The following is a 26,682-nucleotide window of genomic DNA, read 5'->3' as shown; positions in this document are numbered from 1 at the left end:
AAGAAAGGAACTTTCTCTAAAGGGCAGTCAGCCAGCTTGATAGAGCTCCACTGTTTTCACAGTTACTTTCAGATTCTTTTCTTCCGTAAGCCATCTGCACTGCTCTTCCTAAGTTTTTTCTTAAGCATCCCATTCATAAACTACTACCCAATGTGAAAAGCAAAACAATGAGAAAAGTGCAGGGTGATCATATCACTACTAAAACTTCAAGAAGACAGCAATATGTAAGATTTCCTGCTATTGAAAAAAAGAGATTAGCACTGTTTTTGCTTACAAACTAGCTGCAACTTGGGTTTTTGGAAGACAAATTGCTCAGTGAAGTGTTTCCTTTATAGTTACTCAGGGGTGACCAAGTGAAGCAAAGGCCCTTTACTGTCAGTTAATGGAAGCCACACCATTTATGTCAGTGAGTTACTCTAAAACTGAAGAAAAGGGAGAAACAATAGAGAAGAAAGTGGTCACTGACATTTAGCCATGCTAGAGACTAGCATGTGAAACTGATATTCACAGATCTGTAGCATAGTGTAAATCAACAATCCAAAGTATATTTGAAAACGTAATGTGCCATTGAAATTTTAACTGTGTAATAAATACCTTTAAAAAGACTCTTAATCTCACAAAACAAACTGAGGGTTGCTGGGGGGAGGGGGTTTGGGAGAAGGGGGTGGGATTATGGACATTGGGGAGGGTGTGTGCTTTGGTGAGTGCTGTGAAGTGTGTAAACCTGGTGATTCACAGACCTGTACCCCTGGGGATAAAAATATATGTTTATAAAAAATAAAAAATTAAAAAAAAAAGCTATTCTTAGCTATGAATGAAATCTCAAGTTAGATTGAGTTCTTAGAAGGAATATATAGAAGAAGCAATATTTTTATTGTAGATATTAAGTATACTGGGACATGTACACTTTCAAAAATAAATAAAACTAGGTTAATTAAGTCCTGTTGTGTGTGGGGAAGATAGTATAACTTGGCAGTGCTCTAACATATCTATATCTATTAACTAATCTGATAATATAAAAATGTTTATTACGTTTGTTATTCCTTGTTCTTTTAACTGATGAGCTGAGAAAATGATCCCAATAATGACTTAAACATTTTTCAGACTTGACGTTTTTAAAACTCTATAGAAATTTGCACATTTACAAAAATGCCAAGGAAATGAAAACTTCTTTACAATAAAAATAGCAAACAGCTTATTTAGGCACAGGTTATAACAAAATACTATAAGTAATCTTATGCAAAGAATACATCAATCACTATATAACTCAGCATTGAATCATTTTATAATTATCTCTTAAGAGGCAGTTTAACCTACTCTTTGGAACCTTTTTCAACCATAGCTAGTGTGTAATGTAGAAAAAGCTCAGCACGTGGTTTCTAGTCTTCATTATACCACTATGTCTCTTGAGTTCCACTTCTGCTTCTATAAAATGAAAAGATAGGCCCACATGACCACAGAGATATTTTTTAGCTGTACTTATGAGGGAATCCAATTTCATTTGTACTAAATATATATCTCTAATATTTAATTACCTCTAAATATCTAAGTACTAAGAGATGACATTAATGAAGGAATTTTGGGTTTTCCCACAATGGTGAACCTCAGTTGTACGCTCTGTTCTCTTTAAAATCCTGGTCAAACAAACTTGCTACCTCGATCACAATATGTACAGTTCTTTCATCATTAGCTTTATAGTATATATTTAGAATGTTGTTTTCCAAAGTTACTTAGGTTATTTCTTGTCTTTCCCATCCCCTTCAATATGTTTTATAACTCATTTATAATATAGTCAGGGTCATCTGTCATCGCTTGTATTTCATTGTCCATTGCTGAGTGACTTTAATTATTTTTGTATGAATGGAAAACATTTTCATGGTTATAAATTGAACTATACCAAAAGGTATGCTCAGAGATGTGTCAACCTCCCATGCCTACTATCCCATCCACATATTCCGTCTAGTAAATAAATTTGTTTCTTAAAAGCTATGTTTTATTCTGAAACTACTTTATGTATATACTGGAATTGAAAATATAAGCAGATATATTTAAGAAAATGAGACCAAAATTTCTCACTATCAGAGAGAGAAGTTACAAACAAGGAAATTGAGAAGGCTATAATAAATCTGTGGCTTTCTGTTGGAATCAGAGATGTCAATATGAACTCATGGTTCTTAATATATATATAAATATATGTAGAAAAATATAGATGGACTTTATGCCGGTATTAGTATACATACATATATTTCCTAGCTCTATTTGCTGAAAATACATGAAACAATGATACCTAGTATCAGTGAACATGCCTCCTGCCCAGACTTGGGATTCAAATACCATTCTCCAATAAAAAGTACCCAAGGTCGCTTGCAAAAATGACTGATTCTAAAACCAAGGTAGGGAAAATATAAGCTAATCCCAGAACAAGTAAGAAAATGTTTTAAAAATAAATCACCCTGTGAAAAGAGACCAAAGAGCCAACCTGAGGGAGATCCCATTGGCCAAATCTGGGACAATTTTAGCAGCAAAATAAATAATGATAGTGCTGGATTATAATCAATAGAATAAAATAAATATCCATACACCCATACTTACATAAATATTTTAATAAATGGGGGAGAAGAAACAGTTCATTCTTATAGTAGGATTTCAGTTATAAATTGAGAAGTAATTAAGGAAGTGGAAAATCACTGTTAGGCAGACACTATGATAATAATTGATGCAGGCAAGAACCATCAGTGGGGCGCCTGTATGGCTCAGTTGGTTAAGTGTCCGACTCTTGGTTTTGGTTCTGATCATGATCTCATGGGTCGTGAAATCAAGCTCAAGAGAGTCTGCTTGAAGATTCTCTCCCTCTACCCTTACCCCACTCAGGAATACTCTCTCTCTCTCTCTCTGTCTCTCTCTCCCTCCCTCCCTCCAATAAATACATAAATTGTTTTAAAAAAAAAACATCAATGAATGCTAAAATATGTAGGTAAAAGTATATGAAGAAAAAGGATATTTGCATGATATCAAAGTATTTCCTTACCGAATAGTTATTAATCTTAAAGAAATATAAATATATATTATATATATAAATATAAAAGCAAAGAAAAATAAACCTGACAGACACCTTCTTAACCAGGTGATCAAGGTTAATGTCCCAGTAATAAGATACAGTGACATTATACACCACTGGTGAGATACATTAACAAAGGCATATCACTTCAGTGGTATTCTTGCTGACAATGTATTTCCTCATCTAATCATTAGAAAACATTAGGGAAATCAAATTGAGGGGCACACTACAAAACCAGTAATCAGTACTCTTCAATAGTGTTAAGGTCTTTAAAAAAAAAAAAAAAAAAAAAGCAAAGACTAAAGAAACTTCTCAGAGACATGATTGGATTGTGAAATTCTGGAGGAGGCTATAGAGACCTGACAACTAAATGCACTCTGGGTCAATAATTGATTTCTGAACCAGAAAAGGAAAGGGAATTAGTGGGAAAACTGGCATAAGTCAAATAAGGTCTGTCTGTTAGTTAATAGTGTTATATTAACATTAATATGATGGTTTCCATAATAGTACTGTGATTATGTAAGATGTTCTCATTAAAGAAAGCTTGTTTGGAGGGTTTACTAGAAGTCTGTGCTAGTTGTACAACTTTTCTGTAAGTCTAAAACTATTTTTAAATTAAAAAGCTTTTAAAAATCCTGATCAGAAAAAAAGCAAAACCCCTTTCCTTCCTTCTTTTTTCTCAAGATTGCTTTGGCTAAATAGGACCTTTTAAGATTGTTTTTTCTTATTTCTGTAAAAAAAAAAAAAATCCCATTGGAATGTTGGTAGGAATATCATTGAATCTAGAGTGGCTCTGGGTAGTACGGACATTTTAACAATATTAATCCTTCCAATTCATGAACATAGAATCTCTTTCCATTTATTTGAATCATATTCAGTTTCTTATCAGTGTCTTACAGTTTTCAGTGTATACATTTTCACCTCCTTGGTTAAATTTACTCCTAAGCATTTTTTTATGCTCTTATATGTGAGATTGTTTTATTTCGCTGTCAGATAGTTCATTGTTGGTATATAGAATAGCAGCTGATTTTTTTCTGTCAATTTTTTTACACTGCATAGGGCTTTGATTTCTCACATTACTGTTTTGTAGTTTCAAAAACAGATTATATGCATCTTTTGTTAAATTTATACCTATGTATTTCTTTTTTAAAGGGAGAAACTATTGTGAATGTTTTGTTTTTAATTTAGTTTCCATTTGTTCATTTCTATTAATATAGCAAGCAATATGATAATTAGTGATAATCCCCAATCCCCATTATTCCTGATGTTAGTAGTTTGTGACTTCCCTCTGTTTGTTTGTCAGTCTTACTAATGGTTTGTTAATTTTATTATCTTTTCAAAGAACTAGCTTTATTTTTCATTGTTTTTCTCTTTTTTGTCTTTAATGTTATTGATTTCTGCTCTTTATTCCTTTCCTCTGCTTGCTCTGGACTTATTTTATTCCTTTTTATGTTTTCTTTTTAACACAGAAGTTTAGAATTTTAATTTGAGAAATTTTGTGTAACGTAAGAATTTAGTACTATAAATTTTCCTTTAAATAGTCTTATGTACATCCCATAAATATTGATGTGTTGTTTTTATCATTTTTCTCTTTGACCCATGGATTCTTTAGAAATATGTTAATTAATTCCCAGAGTATTTGGAGATTTTCTTATCTTTATGCTATTGATATCTAGTTTAAATGTATTATGGTCAGAAAACAAACTTTGTATGATTTCATTTCTTTTAAGTTGTTAAGTTTTATTTATGATCTTGGAGAGATATATATAGTCTGTCTTTGTTAGTGTTCTGTGTGTGTTTGAAAAGAATATGTAGTCTGCTGTTGTTTGCTGGAATAGTCTACAAATGTCAGTTGGATGGAGTAATTGATAGTGTTGCTTAGTTCATTTATATCCTTGCTGATTTTCAGCTTTTTTGTTGTTGTTGTTCTGTTTTGTCAATTAATGTGAGAAGAGTATTGAAGTCTCCAGTTATACACATGGATTTTTCTCTACTTTCTGTTCTGTTGGTCACATATTTTGAGTATGTGAATATGAATATTTTGAAGCTGTGTTGTTAGATGCCTAGTCTTTTAGATTGTTATGTCCTCTTGGTAAATTGGCTGTCTTATTATATCATGTTTCTCTAGGTTTCTGGTAATTTTCTTAGCTCCAGAGTCTTCTTTATCTGATGTAAAATAGTCACTCTAGATTTCTTTCCCAACTTTTTACTTTTAGCCTCTCTCATTATTTTTGAAATAATTTTTTTTTGTAGACTGCTATAAATGATTTTTTTTTAAATCTATTCTAACAATCTCTATTCCTTACATTTTCTCATTTAAACCATTTACACATAATGTAAGTTTTGATGTCTGGAGTTAGGTCTACCATTGTATTATTTGCTTTCTGTTTCTTCCCTCTTTTTAATTTCTTCTGTTTCTCCTTTCTTCTCTTCTTTTGAATGATTTGGATATTTTTTAGTATTCAATTTTCATTTATTTCTTTCATTTGTTACTATATCTTCTTGTATTGATTTTTCAGTAGTTGCTCTGTAGATTCGAGTGTACATACTTAACATCTCATAATCTACTTGGAATATTTTACCAAAGTGAAATATAGAAACTTTACCCCCATATGAGTTCCATTACCTTCCCTCCTTTATGTTATAGTTTTCATGTATACTACATCATTTCTTGTGTCCTCTTTCAGTCCTAATATTTCAAATTTTCCTCTAATATCATTTCCCTTTCTTTCTGAAGATCTTCCTTTAGCAATATGTTGGGTTTCCTGATAGCATACTCTATTCACGTTCCTTCATCTGAGAATATCTTTATTTTACCTTTGTTTCCAAAGTATATTTTCACTTGGGGTTGACAGGATTTTTTTTTCTTTTAGCACTTTAAGAATGTCCAAGTTCCTTATGAAATCCCTCATTTCTGATGATAAATCTGCCTTTTAAGTCCTTGTTCACTTATAGTTGTGTATCATTTTCTTTGTCTCTTTTCAGTATTTTTTTAACTTTAGTTTTTAGAGTTTGATTGATGGTCTAAGCCCATATTTAGGGGGCTTTGTGCTATTTGAGATTTAGCTAACTTCTTTAATCTATTGGTTTGTGTTTTTTTAATTAAATCTGGGAAGTTTTAGATACTATTCCTTCAACTATTTTTTCTGCACTATACTGTTTTTTCTCCTTCTGGAACTCTAATGAAAGAATGTTAGATATTTTAATATTGTCCTACACATCTCTGAGACTCTATTTTTTTAAATATTTTCACTTTATTGTCCAAATTTCCCTTTACCTACCATCCAGTTCACTGATCTTTCTTCTTTCATCTCCATTTTACTATTGGGGCCATCCAGTGATTCTTTTTTTTTTTTTAATTAATGAAATACTTCTTATTTTTATTTTCTTTTTTAATTTTTTTAAAGATTTTATTTATTTATTTGACAGAGAGAGATCACAAGTAGGTGGAGAGGCAGGCAGAGAGAGAGGAGGAAGCAGGCTCCCTGCCAAGCAGAGAGCCCGATGCGGGACTTGATCCCAGGACCCTGAGATCATGACCTGAGCCGAAGGCAGAGGCTTTAACCCACTGAGCCACCCAGGTTCCCCGATCCAGTGATTTTTTTTTTTCCTAAAAAATTTGTTACTGTATTTTTAGTTCTAAATTTCCTTTTGTTTTCTATCTACATCTTCTTTTTGCTGATAAGAATTAGCCTAGACTTTTTATCTTTCCATTCTTTTCAAGTGTTCTTCCTTAGCTCTTAGGTACTTTCCTAATAGCTGCTTAAAGCCTTTGTTTGATAGTTGCAACATCTGTATCTTAGTGAACAACATCTTGCCATCTTTTGATTATCTTTTTCTTATAGAAGTTGAGATTTTCTTGGTTCTTCATATTGCTAAGTAATTTTGGATTGTATCCTGGATATTATTTTATGAGACTCTTGGTCTTATTTAAATCCTGTGGAGTATTTTGATATTTTTGGTTTAGCAGGCAACTTATCCAGTTGTTATCAGGCTGTACTTCCTAAATAATTTCTGTGGGTTATGGTTCCAATGTCAGTTCAGTTGTCAAAGACTTTACAGTGCTTTTTGGATCTGTGCCCTACAGTGGCCATTCTGGGACATGATTAATGATCGTATCCTTACTTCAGTTCTCAAAGCATGTGGTCAGATCCACACATGGGAAGTTTGGATATGAACCCAGAACTTCACAAGCAGCTTATTCAGTTGATTTCCAGTGTTCCTCCCTTTCCATGATCTCCCTAGTACTTGCAGTTCCCTGGGACTTCCCAAAAATCTGGGACTTCCTTTGTTATATTTTGCCAGATTCTTCCCACAACTATGCTGCAAGAAGATGGGGAGAAAGAACTTGATGGAAGTTTGTACCATCTCTTGGGGCCACTATTCCTCTGAGTGAATAAGAAGGTTCCCCTTTCTTGGAATTTTAGGTGCCTTTATGTTCTTGCTGTCAACTTGATCTCAGCAGCTACCTTGGGACTGGGACACAAGAGAATCGAGGGGGAAAAAATTATTTCTCCCTTCTTTGAGTATTTCCTGTTCTGTGAGCCTAAACTAGAGGGTTCTTCCTAGAGTTTTTCTCTGCCATGCCCCAGTGCCCACTTCTAAATCTAGGCTTCCTTGAATCTATGCCAGGGGGTAGGAGAAATTACTTCCTCAGTGATTCAGTGGTACTTTGAATTCTTATCATTTCTTCTTCCCCAGTCTTCCTGCTATGATTTACCTTGAGAATCTTCAAGTAACTCCTCCATGAATTCTCCCCAGGTTTTTTTTAGCTGCGTTTAGTGGAACACAGAGGGTGGTTTATGTTCATTCTATCTTAACCAAATCTGATCTCAGTTATATGTATATAAATATATATATATATTTTTTACCTTTTTTAACCTTAATTTGTGTTATCAGCCATTGACTGACTTGTCAAATAAACTTTAAATTTTGAGATAAATATAGATTTGCAAATAATTCACAAGTAGTTCTAGATTCATAAATAATTCAAAGATCCTGCTGTATACCCTTTACTTCGTTTTCACCAATGGTAAGAGCTTGCAAAACTGTAGTATAGTATCATAGCCAGAATATCAATATTGATATAGACAAAATACAGAACACTTCCATCGCCCCTGAGCTCCCTCCTTGCCTTTTATATACCCACCCTCCCCTCCCCTCTGCCCCAGTCCTAACCCCTCACAACCACACATATCTTTCCATTTTTATAATTTTGTTATTTCAAGAATGTTATATAAATGGAATCATACAGTATGTAATCTTTTGTATTTATGTTTTCACTTTCCATAATTTCTTGAGAGATTCATCTAAGGTGTTGGAAGTATCAATAAATTGTCCCTTTTTATAGCTGAGTAGTATTTCATCACTATTTTTTCAGCTATATTTTGCCACTATTTGAAAAAACAAAGTCTTATTACTTGAGTGTTTTTCCTCATTTATATATTTGGTTTGGAATTTAGACTAACAGGAAAAGCCTTAGAAACTTTCCAGTTTACCTTTCTAAGTTACGTTACGGTTAGTCAATCACGATGTGTTGACATTAGTTAAGTCTTGCAGGAGAGAAAAATCTCACACACAAGGAGGTCCTATTACTTCCCACTTATATTTTCTAAGCTATAAGTAAAATCAGAACACATGAGGGAGAAGGCATCTTGGCCAGTATTTAGCTGTTCCAATACTGCACCCTCAAGCTGCTCTATGGGTGAAACAGAAAAGAGCCTGTTGCTGGCAACACCCCGTAGTGGAAGAATTGTGTTCATGCTGCAGACCAGCATAGGATATTTTCTGTTTTCATTAGGCAATACGATTTTAGTTGTTCAATCAAAATTCTAGCTGCAGTGATGAGGGAAAGAATGGAGACTTCCAGTTTTTAAATCACAGTAAAAAAGTCTGGGACCAAATTATGAATTATGTTAAATGCTCATCTAAGGAGCCTAGATTTTGATCCTGAGCAGAAATGAAGAAATCATTTCATTGAATTGAAGACAGATTTTTATTTAACTATAGTAACTATAAGTAAATAATTATTGTCTAAAATATCATTTTATCTTTTAATATCACTGTCACTTTCAACTTAGTAAGTAACACTGACTGTCTTAATTTTTTCATTTGGGGAGAAAAAAAGCATAGATCGATCAACAATAAATAACTATATTACTATCCTATAATTATCCAACTGTCATACTGTTTATTATTTTAGTTTAAGTAGACGCTTCAGAGAGAGGAAGAAAAGATGTTGGAGATTTTCAAATACTTAGGTAACATTGATGTTTGTCCTACTATACTTTAGCACAGGTTTTTTAATTGTCATTTTGCTGATGGCAAATATAAAATGAGAGTTATTTATCAGACACTAATTTCTTTATTACCTACTGTAGATAGTGTTTTTCATGCTGATCTAAAGAGGTTTATGCACATTTTAACTATTTTTCACATAGTGATCATCTTTAAGTACTAATATAAAAGTTAATGAGTAAAAAAAATCTGCCAAATAAACCCACCTGATAATCCAAGGCACTTACAGAAATACATGCTTAAATGTGAGCAAAGATTTTACTTGATTAGTGTTCTAGTTCTCAATTCAATTACCAAACTTAGGGGAAATCTAAATCAAGATTTTTTGACTGGCATATTCAATGGGATTTGATTGGGGTGCAGATTAACGACATGATGTGATGTTTTAGCACGACTTTTAAGTATTCTGATCATAATTACATATACTCTGCTGCTAGTTTTTTTTTTTAAAGATTTTATTTATTTATTTGACAGAGAGAGATCACAAGTAGGCAGAGAGGCAGGCATAGAGAGAGAGAGAGGAGGAAGCAGGCTCCCTGCCGAGCAGAGAGCCCGATGCGGGACTCGATCCCAGGACCCTGAGATCATGACCTGAGCCGAAGGCAGCGGCTTAACCCACTGAGCCACCCAGGCGCCCCAACTGCTGCTAGTTTTTTTAAAAGCAGGTTTTAACTTCTTCATGTTCTTTATATAACACATGTCTTAATAAACTATTATAATAAAATGTACCTGAATATACAAAACTGACTTTCTGCTTGCTAAAATAATATGCTTATTTACTCTGATCTTATTCTGTATAGAATACTGCAGTCAGCTCACTATAAATCTAGGTGGCAAAGGAGGACAACTGACAACTAAGAATGTTTGCCACTACTATTATTACTATGATTTACCAGTAGTTAGAATAATGAATAGAGTGAAAGAGAAAGTATAGTGCCCTCAGTGTTTACTCTGGACACAGTGAAGTTTAGTACAGTCTTCTCTCTAGTTAGCTGTCTGGTCGTCTGGTCACAGAAAAGGGCAGAGGAGGAAGTAGATTTTACAGCCTTTCAGACCTGAATTCAAATTCCACTTCCACCATTGAATAACAGTGTCCTTGGGCTCTTTAACCTCTTCAGGCCTCAGGTTTTTGGTAGCCTTTTTTTTTTTTAAGTTATAAAATAAGTAGTTATGAATGTTAAAGGAAGTAAGTTGATAAAGCATCTAGCACAGTGCCTAAAATATAGAAACTTGTGCTTTGCAGAAGATATTTTAAAAAGGAGTCCTGCTACCTAGAGGTAAAACTCTTCTCAAAAAAAAATAAATAAAAAACCAGGATGCATATAATTCTAATATATGTGTAATTCCGGGATTATATATAAATCTTCACTAATTTTGCTTCTCTATCATACCTTTGTGAGTTTGGTAAAACTACCTGCTTAATCTTTTTTTAAAAAGTTCACTTTTCAAGGACACTTTACTTCTAAAAAGAAAAAAATCCAAATTAAATATAATCTCAAAGCTCCTCCTCAGATTTCTAGATGTTAAAAATGTTTGTACCACATGCATCTATTTTAATCCTTTGTTCTTTGATTTTAGCAGGAAAGGAAGGACAAGAAATCCTGGGGCCTGAAGCTCAGACAGATGAAGCGGGATGTGCAGGTACGCGCTCGTCATTTTCTTTCATACTGTAGCCTTTGAACAACGTCTTTTGTGTCACTGGTTTTTGCATTTTTGAGTCGTGAATTTAGTCTGTTTCTTCCTCTTTTATCTTGACCTCCTTTGGTGCTTCAGTACCCAGGCATATAGGGCACTATGAAAAGTTAGAAGTTTATATTCTTTAAATACAGTGTAAATTTACAGATTCATCTAACAGCATATTTTCCATTCTATAAGGATGACAAGTACAATCTACAGATAATCCCAAAAAAAGTGTTTAAATGATAATGTGAATTTATATCAAAATTTTTACCCAAGCTATAGGAATGTAGATTTAACTATTTTGAGTTTCATTATTAGTTACCAGGATCTGCGTTGAGCTGCCCACAAGAGAGAAAGCAGAAGGGAGAAGAATAAGCAAATATCATGAGTTATCTATAAACCAGATGAGAATCCTGAATATTGATGAGCTGAGTGAATATGTCACAGCAAACAAGAGAATTAAAAATTTTTCTTATAATTTCTGTGATTTTTGAAAAAGGCTAAGATGAAGTTAAATTATAATAAACAAGGAGTCTTGCTTCTAAGTGACTAAAAGTACATACTCCCTGAGACTTTAAGTTATTCCTCTATAATGGATTCACATCAGATTTAAGAAGCAAAATTTAAGTGGAGGACTTAAATCAAGATCTTATGTATGATAAGAGCAGGCACTTACTATCATGTCACATAGGTCAGCTAGAGCTCTTAGAAAGAAAACTTTAGAGATGAAAGTTCTAAGTTATTAAAACATTTCCTCAAAATACTGTACTTCAAACTAGTATAATTGTATTTTATATCATATAAAATACATATCATGCATTTTATTTTATATCACATAATCATAACTTAGAAATTTCTGTCATATCATTTTAATCAAATTTTGTTTTTCCTTTTTTGGTTTAAAACTTCTAGTTTCTTTTTCTTTTTTATGCAGTGCATTTTAAGAATATTCCATAGAGTCCTATATATTATCTTTCTTTATGTCAGATGAGTATATTTCATAGTATTATGTCAAATATAAATTTTCATCTATAATATAAACAAGCACTCCTATCCTTGTCAGTCAGTTCTGTAAAATAGAGAGTAAATCTTCATTCTGTTATTAAAGATGCATTCCAAATTAATTAAATAATAATGGGATATGTGATGATTTATGGTACTGCTGCCTAAGATTTTATATTCTGCCTTTAACTTGGTTGGGTGTAACATGAATGAATAATGTATTCAAACATGTTGTTATCAAATATTTGTCATGCTAACTTATACATTATATAAAATATTTAAACTCGATATTTATTAGGAAAAGAGTCTTAATGAACACAAAAGAATGCTATTTATTACTGTTTTACCTGATGTTAGATGATTTACGTTACAGAAGATCATTTGCCCTTTTATGCAAATGCTATAAAAAAATTCACAATTCCACGTGTCAGTATTTTACCTTATGCTCTGCTCTTCACTACAAAAATAAATTATTTCATTTAGTACTGGGTAGTATATAAATTCCCTTAACCACCTCCCCCCCAAAAAATCTCAAAGGTAAAGTAACCTTGTATTAACTTAAATTGTTGCTGAATTGTGAGGTCCCCCACCCAGTGGAAGATGATCCCTGCTGCATTATTTCCTGGGAACATGGGGAGTTGGGAGTATGCAAACATTTTAATAAAGCCCTGATAAGTATAGTTTTAAGGGAAGAAGGATAGAAATTGGAAGGTTGAGGCTTTTGAACATTTAAACTTAAAAATTATGTTCTGCCTTTGCTTTTGTTACTTCCTTGACTTCTAGGGAATAATGTGCTGACAAAGTAAATAAAACCTTATACAAAGGCCACCATCAGTATTTCAGAACTTTGTCAGAGCCTTTCTTCTGCTGCTTCCTTTCACAATTCATGAAGTTAAGAGAACTGTAGTCTCAGCTTAGTATTCAGAGTGAAAAATTCATCCAAAACGTCCTTTGTTCCTTCTGAGCATCCCTTTTTTGTTTATATAGTTAATAGTTTTATGAGGTTTGAAAAATGGAACGTAAAGATAGGAAGAAGCCTAAGCACAGCTGAGCAGAAATACCATCAAATGCATTTCACATTTGAGAGTGGCTCTGGTCATGATTCCAGTGGAAATAAAATATAGCTATATCATTTTTAATCTTTCTATTAAATGTTTGTGTCTCTCTCCCCTTGCTCTAATCATAACCCTGTAATTCTACGCTTTCATAAATGGTTATGGTCAGATAGGCCTATGGTCCAAAGTAATTTTATATTTGATAGTAAGTTCTGAGTTTTGTCATATCTAAAGAAAGCCAAATTATTATTATTTTCTATGTATTTACTCCTCTTTCTACTACTTAAATATGTAAGCTTATTAGTCTTAAGACAAGAAATTTTGTTTTATAATTCACCCTTTTACAGTATGCACTTCCTGACACTTTACATGTAAAACTGCAGGATTTCTGGTCTCAGCTTGAAGTTGTTTGGGCTAGATGCACTCTCATGAAGACAGTGTAGTTTAGTTGAAAAGAACCCAGAATTTGATACCACACCTAATACCAAACCTTCTAATCTAATAGTAATAATTTAATTCTCAAAAATACCCTTAAAAGATACTATTATTTTCCTCTAAACTTTATATTAAATAAACTGATTATGTACCATCTCACATATTTCTTAATGTACATTTAGAATTTTTCATCTTAAGTGTAAGTAGTTACAATCGAATTTCTGGCATATTAAAAATGACATTTTTGGTGGGTAACTGGGTGGCTTGGTCAAGTGTCTGCCTTTGGCTCAGGTCATGATCTCAGCATCCCGGGATCAAGTCCCACATGAAGCTTCCTGTGCAGCAGGGAGGAGGCTACTTCTCCCACTGTCTGCCATTCCCCCTGCTTATGCTCCCACTGGCACGCAAGTGCATGCGCAGTCTCTCTCTCTCTCTCAAGTAAATAAACAAAAGCTTTAAAAATAAATAAATAAAAAATAAAAATGACATTTTTAACATCACTCTTACATGTAAGTCATAACACTTTAATACCTGTTAATCATTCAATTTTTTTAAATGCGAATAAGCTCTTCGTTAATGAGTCAGAAATGTTATATCATAATCTTTACTCCTTGAACTCATATTTCTGTTCTACATAATCAATAGAATTTGATGCTAACAGAGAATATATTTCCCATTTGAAGGTATTTCTGATCAGTTATCTTTCTTTATAAGAAAAACATGTATATTAATTGAAATTTAGGTTTCTTTTTAATTTCTAGGGATAAGGCTCTTAAGATTTCTTTAATTTATGGATTGATTTATCATATAATTATCAGTACTGCACAGCTGATCACAACATAAATATATTACAAGTTTTAACAAATAATTATTACAAAAAATTGTTACTGGAAATGAGATTGAAGGAGCTGAAGTATTCTCTTTTTTTTAAGATTTTATTTATTTATTTGACAGAGGGAGAGAGAGAGAAAGGAGGGAAAGCAGGCTCTGCATTGAGCAGAGAGCCCTATGCGTGACTCGATCCCAGGATCCTGAGACCATGACCTGAGCTGAAGGCAGAGGCTTAACCCACTGAGCCATCCAGGCACCCCAGGAGCTGAAGTGTTCTTTGATTAGTTCAGTTATCAATAGTTTAATGTTACTTATTTATTTTTGTAAAATATTTATTTATTTGAAAGAGAGAGCATGGGATGGAGGGAGTCAGAGGGACAAGCAGACTCCCCACTGAACAGGGAACTCAATGTGGAACTCAGTCCCAGGACCCTGAGATCATGACCCCAGCCAAAAGCAGCTGCTTACCTGACTCAGCCCCAATATTACTTATTTCTAGAGGAAAAGAGTTCAGCATTAATTCTGTTTGCGTTTCGTTTAGCACTCAGATAACCTTCTCATAAATAAAAAGGTGAAATACATTTTTGTGATAACTGATTTACTTTGGTTCTTTAAACACCCTTAGAATGATGTGCAAAGAGTTATATATCAATAAAAATCTTTTTAGTGTTTTGTTAACTGACAAATCTATTAAATGCTCCTTCAATTCTGTTGAAAACAAAAATTCAGGGCTGCCTAATGGCTCAAGAATTTGTTTTCCAGTCATTAGACTCCTTCACTCCCTGATTTTCTGGGACATATACCAAAAAACTTTGCCCACACTTCTCAAAGTACTGATGCTACCTGTTCTTGGCTTTTGTTATTTCTTCCCCTCAGGTAGAGGCACCTTGATTAATAAATTCCAAAATAGTTAGGGAAATTGAAATATTGTTGATTTCAGTACCTTTGCCAATACATTTTGTATAAAAATCCTTTTATCCTGCCACAGGAGATAATAATATTCTCACTAATGCCTTTGAGCTTCAAACTTAGTTCATTCAGTCTGTGGAAATTTTACACGTAGTAATCTAACTAGCAAAGCCAGGTATTACTGTTATACCAATCAGCCTCATCAGACTTTCTGTCAAAAAAAAAAAAAAGGTGTGTTTTCATTTTTCCAATTCAAATAATTTTGCCAGTACACAATTTGAGAGATTTTATAAAAAGTTCCTTTTTGAAAAAAAAATAAATTATAAGTAATGAGGAATATACAAAGTACAAGTAAACATATCTTTTAGAAGGCATGGATTGCATGGAGCACTGGGTGTGGTGAAAAAATAATGAATACTGTAATGCTGAAAATTAAAAAAATTAAAAAAATAGATTATTTACTTAGCTATAGAGAACAAACTGATGGTTACCAGAGGGGAGGTGGGTAGAGATTTAATAGGTGAAGGGGGTTAAGGAGAGCACTTGTAAGGAGCACCAGGTGTTGCGTGGAATTGTTGAATCGCTATATTGTACACCTGAAACTAATATTACGCCCTTTGTTAACTAGACTGGAATTAAAATTTCAAACTTAATAGTTATCTTAAAACTAGATTATTCAATAGTGAGGTGAAGATTATTTATATCTAATACAAATTTTTTAGTTATAAAGATTTTTGTCTCCAAATGAGTAGTACATTTAAAACCAGTCAATACATAGGTAAGCATGTAACTTACTGAAGATGCAAGGTTCATGTATAAAATACAGACTATATAATTCTGCAAAATGTATACGATTTAAAAACTCATTATTCTAGCATCTAACCTATACACACACTCATATATACACCTACATACATACTTAATAGGATATAGGAAAAATATAAACTTTTTATAAGTGATGACTATAATAGAAATAATATAATTTGATAAAAATATTTGAAGCATCTTGTAACCTGTATATGGAATATATATAGAATATATATTTTATATATATAATATATTATATGTGGAAGCAATAATCACATAAAATATAAATTTCACTTGTGAGTTTTATCTAGAGTAACTTGAAATTTTGAAGTTACATTGAAAAGACTCAGTGACACTGACTTGTAGTTATTTAGTGTTTAGTTATTAAAAAATGCTTATTTTTCCAGCTAATGACAACTGTAGGAATGATTTTTGAGAATATTCTTTGATTTACTCTGACCAGATTCCTGAAGAGCAATGAAATTTTTAATAATAGTTAGGCAATAGAATAGATGAGGCCATTAAAAGAAAACTACTCTCACTCCCTCTGACCATATTATTATATAGCTAATTTCAGAGCTTCCTAACTACAGCCAAAATATCCCCATTACAGAAAATTGCCATGCTTTAACCCCAGATAGAAATCCATATAAACAGAAAAAACTGAAAGGCCTGTCTTAATTCATCAATAAGAAAGTTTTCCCAGGGTGCCTGGGTGGCTTGGTCAGTTAAGCCTTCAGCTCAGGTCATGATCCTGAAGTCCTGGGATCTAGGGCCCCCACCCTCACTGCGGGCTGCCTGCTCCCCCAGGAGTCTGCTTCTCCCTCTCCCTCTGCCGCTCCCCTTGCTCCTTCTCTCTCTCTCTCTCTTTTTCTCTCTCTCTCAAGTTAATAAATAAATCTTTAAAAAAATATATGCTAAAGAAAGAAAGGGAGGAAGGGAGGGAGGGAGGGAGAGAGGAACAAAGGAAGGAAGGAAGGAGGAAGTTGGTTTTCCCCCATCAGTATTTTGAATTTTTTTCCTTTGGCAACCTGGAGGTTTTTACACTCCAAGGCAATACACAGGATGAATGTACTGGGATATGACTTTTTCTCTTCTTCCTTTTTTTTTTTTTTTAAGATTTTATTTATCTATTTGAAAGAAAGAGCAGGAATCCCAAGAGGGGCTTGATCCCAGCACACTGAGATCATGACCTGAGCAGAAGGCAGACACTTAACCGACTGAGCTACCCAGGCACCCCCCTCTTCTTCCTTTTTAAAAAGATAGATTTATTTATTTATTTATTTATTTATCTATCTATTTATCTATTTATTTAAGAGAGAGCTAGAGACAGCAGCAGCAGCAGTGGGGGTGGGGTGAGGGAAGAAGAAGGAGAGGGAGAGGAGCAAGCAGACTCCCAGCTGAGCACAGAAGCTGATGCAGGGCTCAGTCTCACATCTCTGACATCACGACCTGAGCCAATGAGCCACCCAGGCACTCCATCTCTTCTCCCTTTTAAGGAAGTCTTAGAAAGTCTGGAAAGGGGAGAGTAGAGAGAACCTTCCAGATTCTAAGAAAGAATATACACGGAATTTGAGGATTTTGAAATAGACTCCCTTAATACCCACAGTACCAGCTTACCTCTTCAAGAGTTTTCACTTCCCCCTGGATTCAGTAACCCAGTGCTAAATAATTGATAGCTATTGGCTATATTAGAAAGGAGGGGGAAATGGTGGTTCACCATTATTATTATGTCATTGGCTCTAAGGTTTTAAACAGCAGCTGACCTGAGGACTTTACTTATTACCACTATGTGGGAGATTTAGCAAGATTGTTTCAATAACTAGCACACAAAAACATGCCCACACCTCAGCATTTTAATTGGCCCAATTTTAGTCTGCTGGGAAATGCTATTTTACAGATTTAGAAGTGACAGTTCAGCCTGAAGCGTATAAGAAGTCAGCCACGAGACAGCCATACAACCCATTGCAGTTACCAGCAGCATGGAGTAGACACTGTCCTCTGGAGTCAGTGGAGGAAATGGAGGGAAACCATGGTGCAGCAATACTGCTTTAGGAACTCGAAGCACTCTGGGTTTCCTTCTCAAAGTGGCAGTATTCCATTATCTCTTGAAACTTTCTAACCAGAAGAAAAAATACCTCTGTCCCTAGCCCACTGTTAAACATTTACTGAAGCAGAAATAAAGGAAAAGTAGCCTTGTTTATTATATATGAGTACTAGAGGAGATAAGCAGTTTTATGGATTTGATACTCCTAACTCTTAGTAGATATTTTTCCAGCTATAGATAACTATTAACACTGTTGTCTAGGAAATCAGATACCTGTACTGAACTTCAAAGTGGTTTAAATTGAGCATGATTCGGATTTACAACTCTAAGTAAATATCTAATAGGTTCCTAGGAAGGACTAAGGTTTGAGAACTAAGGTTTTCTCCCTTTTTTCCTTGATTTATCCTTGATTGAGAAATTAAGAATTCAGTCAACTATATTACCTTTTCTGTGTCCTATCAGTCACATAGACTAGAAGTACACTCTAAAGTTTAAGAGAGATATTGTGAAAATTCAAGACTGTTGTAAAGCTTTCTTAAATACTTCTTAATAATAGACAACAGAATGAGTATTTCCTACAAATTCAAGAACAATAGTGTGTTCTCTTAAGGTAAATAATTTCTTATTTAGAAAAGCTTTGTAACAACTTGGCAGTATAAAGTATGCATTTCTTTTAGTAAAAGATGATGAATGTGACTCAGATGCAGAAAATGAACAAAACCATGATCCTAATGTTGAAGAGTTCCTGCAACAACAAGACACTGCTGTCATTTACCCCGAGGCACCTGAAGAGGACCAGAGGCAGGGCACCCCAGAAGCCAGTGGTCATGATGACAATGGTAAGTAGAGCTTCACAGTTGCTTTTGTTTTCATCTTTACAGGATTATCATTTCCATAGCTTACAGTGGGAACCTACTCTACTCTAGGGAACATTTCTGATATCTAACATTTTTGGCAGATGCCCATAGAAAATAATCTCTTTAATAAAAGGAACACGAGTATGATAACAGCATAGTATTAAATTTGTGGCATCTCACTACTGGTAAGGCCACTGCAATGAAGTGCTTAGAACAATGCCTGGACGTTGATTTCCATTCACTCACAGGGCAAGTATTAGAAATGGGAGCTAGGATGACCTTTAACTGCCTCTTGCTTTTTTTTCACTGTTCTGACAATCATGCTCTAGTCTATTCTGATATGAACAGCCTGTGTATTAAGAGTGGTAAAATGTAGTTCTAATATTTCATACTCTCCTAAAAGGAAATAGACTACCATTCCCTCCTTCCATGCTAGAAACATATGACAATTGCATGCAAATATTCCTATAAGAAATTTTATGCAAGATCTGCACCAAGAACTAAGACGTCACTTGGAATGTTTGGGGATATTTAAAGTATTTAAGATCCTATATCTGGTTTGATTTTTCTGGGGTTCCCAGTTTAATGGATAGATATAACTTAATATTTAAATAATCAACTTTTTTAAAAGACATTTTTAGAAAAGCCTAAAGTTCACCAAAAAGTGAGACAGAAGTACAGGTATTTCCCATGTACCCCTTGCCCCCAGTGTAGCGTAACTATTCCCATTATTAACATCGCTCAACAGAAAACACCCAAAGTCTATCATCTCCTTTAGGGTTCATTCTTGGTGGTATACATTTTGTGGGTTTGGACAAATATGTGATGACATGTATCCATTATTATATTATCTCATAGAGTATTTTCATTGCCCTAAACACCCTCTATATTTTGCCTATTCATCTTTCTCCACCTCCCCTCATCCCTGGAAACCAAAGATCTTTTTGTGTCTCCATAGCCTTTTCCAGAATGTCATATAGTTGGAATTACACAGCATGTAACCTTTTAATTTGGCTTTTCTCACTTAGTAATATGCACTTAAGTTTCCTCCATGTATTTTCATGGCTCATTTCTTTTAAGTGCTGAATAATAATTCCGTTGTCTGGATGTACCATAGTTTATTTACCTGTTCACCTACTGAAGGACATGCAAGTTTTGGCAATTACAAATAAAGTTGCCGTGCACATCCATGTGCAGATTTTTGTGTAGATGTAAATTTTCCAACTCCTTTGGGTAAATACCAAGAAGTACATATGCTGGATCCTCTAGTAAGAGTATGTTTACTTTTATAAGAAAGTTTCTGTAGCTCGACATCCTCGCTTGCAGTTTGTGGTGTCAGTGTTCTGGATTTTGGCCATTCTGATAGGTGTGTGGTGGTATCTTGTTTTAATTAGCATTTCCCTGATAACGTATGATGGGAAGAGTCTGTTTGCCATCTGTATATCTTCTTTGGTGAGGTGTCTGCTAAGGCCTTTGGACTATTTTTTAATCAAGTTACTGATTTTTTATTGTTGAGTTTTAAGAGTCCTTTGTATATTTTGGCTAGTAGTCCTTTATCTGATGTGTCTTTTGCAAATATTTTTCCCAGTATGGCACTTGTCTTCTAATCCTCTTGAAATCATCCTTCACGGAAGCAGAAGTTTTCATTTTCATGAAGTCCTGCTTGTCAATTCTTTCTTTCCTTGGTGTTATATCTAAAAAAGGCATTGTTATAGGTAGGGTCATCTAGTTTTTCCCTGTTATCTTCTAGGAGCTTTATAGTTTTACATTTTACAGTTAGGTTTGTGATCCGTTTTGAGTTAATTTTTGGGAAGGGTGTAGGGTCTGTGTCTAGATTCAGGACATTATGCATGTCCTGAATGTTCAGTTGTTCCATTACGTTTTTTTTTTAATTTGGTGTTTAAATTCATTTTAGTTAACATATAATGTTATTATTATTTCCGGGGTAGAATTTAGTGATTGAGTAGTTCCACATAACACCCAGTGGTGATTCTATCAAGTGCTCTCCTTAATGCCCATCACCCTGTTACCCCATCTACCCATCCACCTCCCGCCCAGCAACCCTCTGTTTGTTTCTAGAGCTAAGAGTCCCTTATGCTTTGCCTCCCTCTCTGTTTCAATCTTATTTTATTTTTCCTTCCCTTACCCTGTGTTCATCTATTTTGTTTCTTAAATTCCACATATGTGAAATCATGGTATTTGTCTTTCTCTGACTGCCTTGTTTTGCTTAACATAATACCCTCTATTTCCATCCATGACATTGCAAATGACAAGATTTCACTCTTCTTGATGGCTGAGTCATAGTCCATTGTATTTATATACACTGTATCTTCTTTATCCTTTTGTCTGTCAGTAGTCATCTGGGCTTGTTCCATAGTTTAGCTATTGGGGACATTGCTGCTATAAACATTGGGGTGCAGGTGTCCCTTCAAATCACTATTTTTGTATCCTTTGGGTAAATACCTAGTAGTGCAATTGCTGGGCCATGGGTAGTTCTATCTTTAACTTTCTGAAGAACCTCCATCCTGTTTTCCAGAGTGGCTGCAACAGTTTGCATTCCCACCCACAGTGTAAGAGGGTTCCCTTTCTCCGCATCCTCGCTAACATCTGTTTTTTCCCGACTTGATAATTTTAGCCATTCTGACTGGTGTGAGGTGGTATCTCATTGTGGTTTTGATTTGTATTTCCTTGATGCCAAGTGATATTGAGCATTTTTTCATGCATCTGTTAGCCACTTGTATGTCTTCTTTTGAGAAATGTCTGCTCATGTCTTCTGCCCATTTCTTGTCTGGATTTTTTTGTTTTTTGGGTATTGAGTTTGGTAAATTTCTTATCGAATTTGGATACTAGCCCTTTATCTGGTATGTCATTTGCAAATATCTTCTCCCATTCTGTAGGTTGCCTTTTAGTTTTGTTGATTTTGTTTCCTTTGCTGGTGCTAAAGCTTTTTATCTTGACGAAGTCCCAGTAGTTCATTTTTGCTTTTGTTTCCTGTTCCATTACTGTTGTTGAAAAGACTATCTTTACTCCATTGTATTGCCTCTGCTCCTTTGTCAAAGACCAGTTGACTTTATTTATAAAGATATTTCTGGCTCTCTGTTCCTCTGATCCATTTCTATATTCTCACACCAATACCACACTGTTTTGATTACTATAGCTTTATAATAAGTCTTAAAGTCAGATAGTGTCAGTCCTCCAACTTTATTTTTCACCTCCCATATTGTGTTGGCTATTCTTTGTCTTTTGCCTCTCCATATAAACTTTAGAATGTTTGTCAGTATCCATAAAAGGACTTTCCAGATTTGAGTTGGAATTCCACTAAATCAAATTGGGAATAACTGGCATCTTGACAATAATAAGTCTTCCTATCCTCAAACAATGAATATCTCTCCATTTATTTACTTCTTTGATTTTGTTTGTCAGAGTTTTATAGTTTTCCTTGTATAAATCTTATACATACTTTGTTAGATTTATACGTAAGTATTCAGCTTTTTTGGTGCTAAGTTAGTGTTATTTATCAATCCACTTTTAAATTTCTGAAGGAAATTGAGAATGGTGTAGAAAACAAAATAGATTCCATTGCAAAGAATCACCTGTACCTTCCTTAAATCAGGAATCAATTATGAAAAATGCAGAAATAGAAGTTTCACCTCAGAATCGATAGGATTTTCTGTAACTAAATCAGTGACAAAGGAAATAGAAGTAGGACACTCTAGAATTGATTCCTCCAGTGTGCCAAAAGGATGCATTTTTGAAGACAATTATTATTACAAAGATTATTACCCCTGGGGACACAGCATTACAGTTATATGAATAGTGTTGTGTTGATCTATTTGCATATTTGGTGAGTCTATAGTTATAGGCACTCTAAACTTCTGTAGGTCCCTACCATTTGTACTTTGATTTCTCAAGGTTTTGGTTTTTTGTTTTTGTTTTTTTAAGATTTTATTTAGTTAGTTAGTTTAGAGAGAGAACGGGTGGGGGCAGGCAGAGGAAGGAAGAGAGAATCCCAAGCAGAGTCTATGCTGAGTGTGGCGCCTGATGTGGAGCTCATAGTTACAACCTTGAGATCATGACCTGAGCTGAAACCAAGAGTCAGACTCTTAACCAACTGAGCCACCCAGGTGCCCCAGTTTTTTTTTTTCCTTAAAGGAAATTTGTTAAATTCCACCTGAGGAACCCATAGGTTATAATAAATAAGAAAAGGAAATTTAAACATTTTAATATACATATGTAAATCTTTTATGTAACAGAAAGTTCTTTAAGAATCCTCATGAAAGGAGCGCCTGGGTGGCTCGGTGGGTTAGGCCTCTGCCTTCGGCTCCGGTCACAATCTCAGGGTCCTGGGATTGAGCCCCACATCGGGCTCTCTGCTCAGCAGGGAGCCTACTTCCCCACCCTCCTCTCTCTCTCTGCCTGCTGCTCTGCCTACTTGTGATCTATGCCTGTCAAATAAATAAATAAAATCTTTAAAAAATGTTTTATTGCACAGATCAAATAAAGTTAAACTTTGTAAAGTCCATTGTTATAATCAACACAGTAAAATCCTATAAAAATTGGGGTCCTAATCATTCTGAATTAGTAAAACATTTGAATTCTAGAATCTGTTTTTAATTCAGATAGTCATTACTTTCAGGTATACAGCTAATAAAATATTTCATAGTAGACATTCTGTCACACCAGTAACATCAGATTATCCTCAGAAGCCCTCAGTTTTTTAAGTGCTGGTGGATTCAACACGCTCTCTGTACTTCATAAATTGTCAGAGGGCAAACTTTATTCTGGAAGGCTGAAGTATCACAAACTCTGAATCAGTGGTGCACAATTAAAGGAGATTTTGCAAATATTTTATATCCAGTACTACTATCAGTCTGAAATGTCATGCTACTGAGCAAAGGAGGTTTAGGATACAAAAATTAAAGGTTTTTTTAAAGCATATTCATAGTCACAGATACATAAAGAAATTATAGACTGCTCAAAAAATAGACATAGTTTGGATTTCTTTCTAAAGTTATTTATAAGAATTCTAAAAAGAAAAATTTTTTCCTTATGTGATAAGCCTTCTTTGCTTAAAAAAGTGATTCTTTTAAATAAACAAACATCCAATATTTTTCAAAAATAGGAACAAAAATTTTCATTTAACTCTCAAGCCTGTTCGTTCTATAATTTGCTCTTATTATGTCAGATATTCAGGTTTACTTTTTGTTGTTTTATGCTAGTATCCTAAAAGAATAAATTCTTATCTCCTTGTGTGAGAAATTCAATATAGATTGATTTATGAAAGTAATAACTTGCTGGTAGAATATTATGAGCACCCTGTCATATTACAAAATTACTAGTATTTTGTTTATTAATGATGAAGGCAAAAAAGAAAATAGAACATAATGAGAACAGACAGCTGTATTACACTTGGATTATAAGCAGCTTAAGTAATAGAATCACATGTCGATTGTGGTGCCAATAATAAAGCACCTGCAATGGCTCACTTGGACTTCTGCCACTGTAACCAGCTAAAATCAATAGGACGGATTAGGTACTCTGGCAAGGAGAATGTCCCAAATGTTGATTTCCTACTTACCTTTACAAATAGGAAATTAATACCAGACAAAACATAATGTGATTTCCAAAACAATTTCATGTGGCTAATCTAATCCCATTAGAAGCAGGTCATTTTAGAGACATCACCAGCAGAAAATTCTCTGATTCCAGTTGCCTTGCTGGCTGGTAATAAAGACACCATCATAAACTTTGGGGGATTTGGTTGTTTGATTTTATTCATATGGGATCAGGTGCTCAGTCTATTACATGCAGGCTGGTTCTCAAGCAAAACTTTTAATTTATATGGATTTGGATTTCAATAAAGTTAATATATGTTTATGAGGGATTTTGAGATTGTAATATAATTTTCTTTGGTAGTCTTTTTCTTTTTATCTTTTTTTAAAAAGATTTTATTTATTTATTTATTTATTTGTCAGAGAGAGAAAGAGTATGCACAAGCAGGCAGAGTGGCAGGCAGAGGTGGAGAGAGAAGTAGGCTCCCTGCTGAGCAAGGAGCCCGATGTGGGACTCAATCCCAGGATCCTGACCTGAGCTGAAGGCAGCGGCTTAACCGACTGAGCCACCCAGGCGTCCCGAGTCTTTTTCAATAAGAAATTCAAATGAGGGTAGAGATATGATTTACAATAAGTTTTATCTTTTAGGAACTCTTTTTTTTTTTAAAGAAATAAACCAAATATGGAAAAGCACTCTTAGTTAAATAATATTAATTGGCAAAATAGTATTACGTTTTAGGACTGTCGGGCTTAGATGGCTCCATATGTAAAAATATGGTTCATTCAGGAGCACTTGGGTGTCTCAGTTGGTTAAGTGTCCAGCTCTTGGTTTTGGCTCAGTTCATGATCTCATAGGTCCTGGGATCGAGCCCCAAGTCAACCCACGTGGCAGTCTCCATGTTCAGCAAGGAGTCTACTTGAAGATTCTCTCCCTTTACCCTTCCCCCCACTCACACACCCCTCTGTCTCAAATAAATAAATCTTAAAAAACTATATGGTTCACTCAGTGAACTCCAGTTTTTCTGTATTTCCTTTATTTTCTGAATCCTATCCTATACTTATCCATATAAAATTCTACAGAAAATGTATCCATGTAATTCAGTAAGGAAAAGAACATAAAGAAGCATGCGTGGGAGGTTTTTGTGGGACAGACCTAGATCTGGCTCCTGTTACTCATTTCCCCCAGCACTTAGAAAGAAAGCATTAAATAATTAATGATACATCGTTACCAATGGAAAGATTCTATTATGGTGTACAAGTCCCCTTCAATATGTATATATTTATAAAAGTAACGTATATTTCTAATTTTGTTTATATTTTCTTTGTCTAATTAACCCTACAAAAAGAAGGGAAGATTTGTGGTTTAGTGGAAAAGACATGAGAGTTTAAAGTCAGACAGCACATGTTTGAATCCTGACTTCATCATTTACTGGCCAAGTGACTTTTAAGTTATTTAACCTTTCTGAGCATCCTGTTTTCTCTTTTATGAAATAGAGATAGTATCATTGTATTATTTTAAGGATCAAATATAAAGTAGGTAGTATAATATCTGGCACAAAGCATAGGGACTCAGTGACAGCTTTGGTAATTTTTTTTGGATGTTTTAAATTCAAAATATATTATCTTTCTTATACAGGAACACCAGATGCATTCTCCCAGTTACTCACCTGCCCGTATTGTGATAGAGGCTATAAACGTTTTACCTCTCTGAAAGAACACATTAAATATCGCCATGAAAAGAATGAAGATAATTTTAGTTGCTCCCTGTGCAGTTACACCTTTGCGTACAGAACCCAACTTGAACGTCACATGACATCACATAAATCAGGAAGAGATCAAGTAAGTGAAAGCAACCATCCATACAAGGCAAGGGTTTTAATATACTTAAAAGGATGTAGTAGAAAGCATCTTATCTGCAGCCTTACAAGAATAAGTGATTATTTGAATTATCTGGTCATTTCTGAGTTATAAAGTACATGTGAACACTATTGTTGAGGTCCCTAAGTTTTTTTATTCTTTTTCAGATAAGGTCCTTTTTTGTAAATTTAATTATTTTGCTTATACCTTAACAAATATTTCCCTGAAGTTTAAAACTAGATTTCAAAGTGCATTCTACCAAAATGCTCAGTGTAGGAAAAATAAGTACTGGTTT

The 26,682-nt window shown here is 34.3% G+C and overlaps 1 protein-coding gene across 10 annotated transcripts in view; it reads left to right on the top strand.

The window, feature by feature from the left end:
* The window catches only part of ZEB1 (zinc finger E-box binding homeobox 1), a 187,095-nt gene that overhangs the window by 143,746 nt on the left and 16,667 nt on the right, over positions 1-26,682 (top strand). For 5 of the 10 annotated variants that reach the window (XM_032349355.1, XM_032349359.1, XM_032349356.1 and 2 more), the window contains 2 exons: positions 10,934-10,996; positions 18,823-18,960. In XM_032349355.1, the coding sequence (XP_032205246.1) occupies positions 10,934-10,996; positions 18,823-18,960 (201 nt within the window). Of the gene's footprint in view, positions 1-10,933; positions 10,997-18,798; positions 18,961-26,166; positions 26,370-26,682 lie in introns of all 10 variants that reach the window. The other 5 variants (XM_032349354.1, XM_032349352.1, XM_032349353.1 and 2 more) reach the window with 5 other exon arrangements.

Source organism: Mustela erminea, chromosome 6, assembly GCF_009829155.1.
Source record: "Mustela erminea isolate mMusErm1 chromosome 6, mMusErm1.Pri, whole genome shotgun sequence".
In the NCBI taxonomy this organism is placed as follows: Eukaryota; Metazoa; Chordata; class Mammalia; order Carnivora; family Mustelidae; genus Mustela; species Mustela erminea.
The sequence above is the reverse complement of the archived record's forward strand: the minus strand, read 5'-3'. Positions and strand labels throughout refer to the sequence as shown.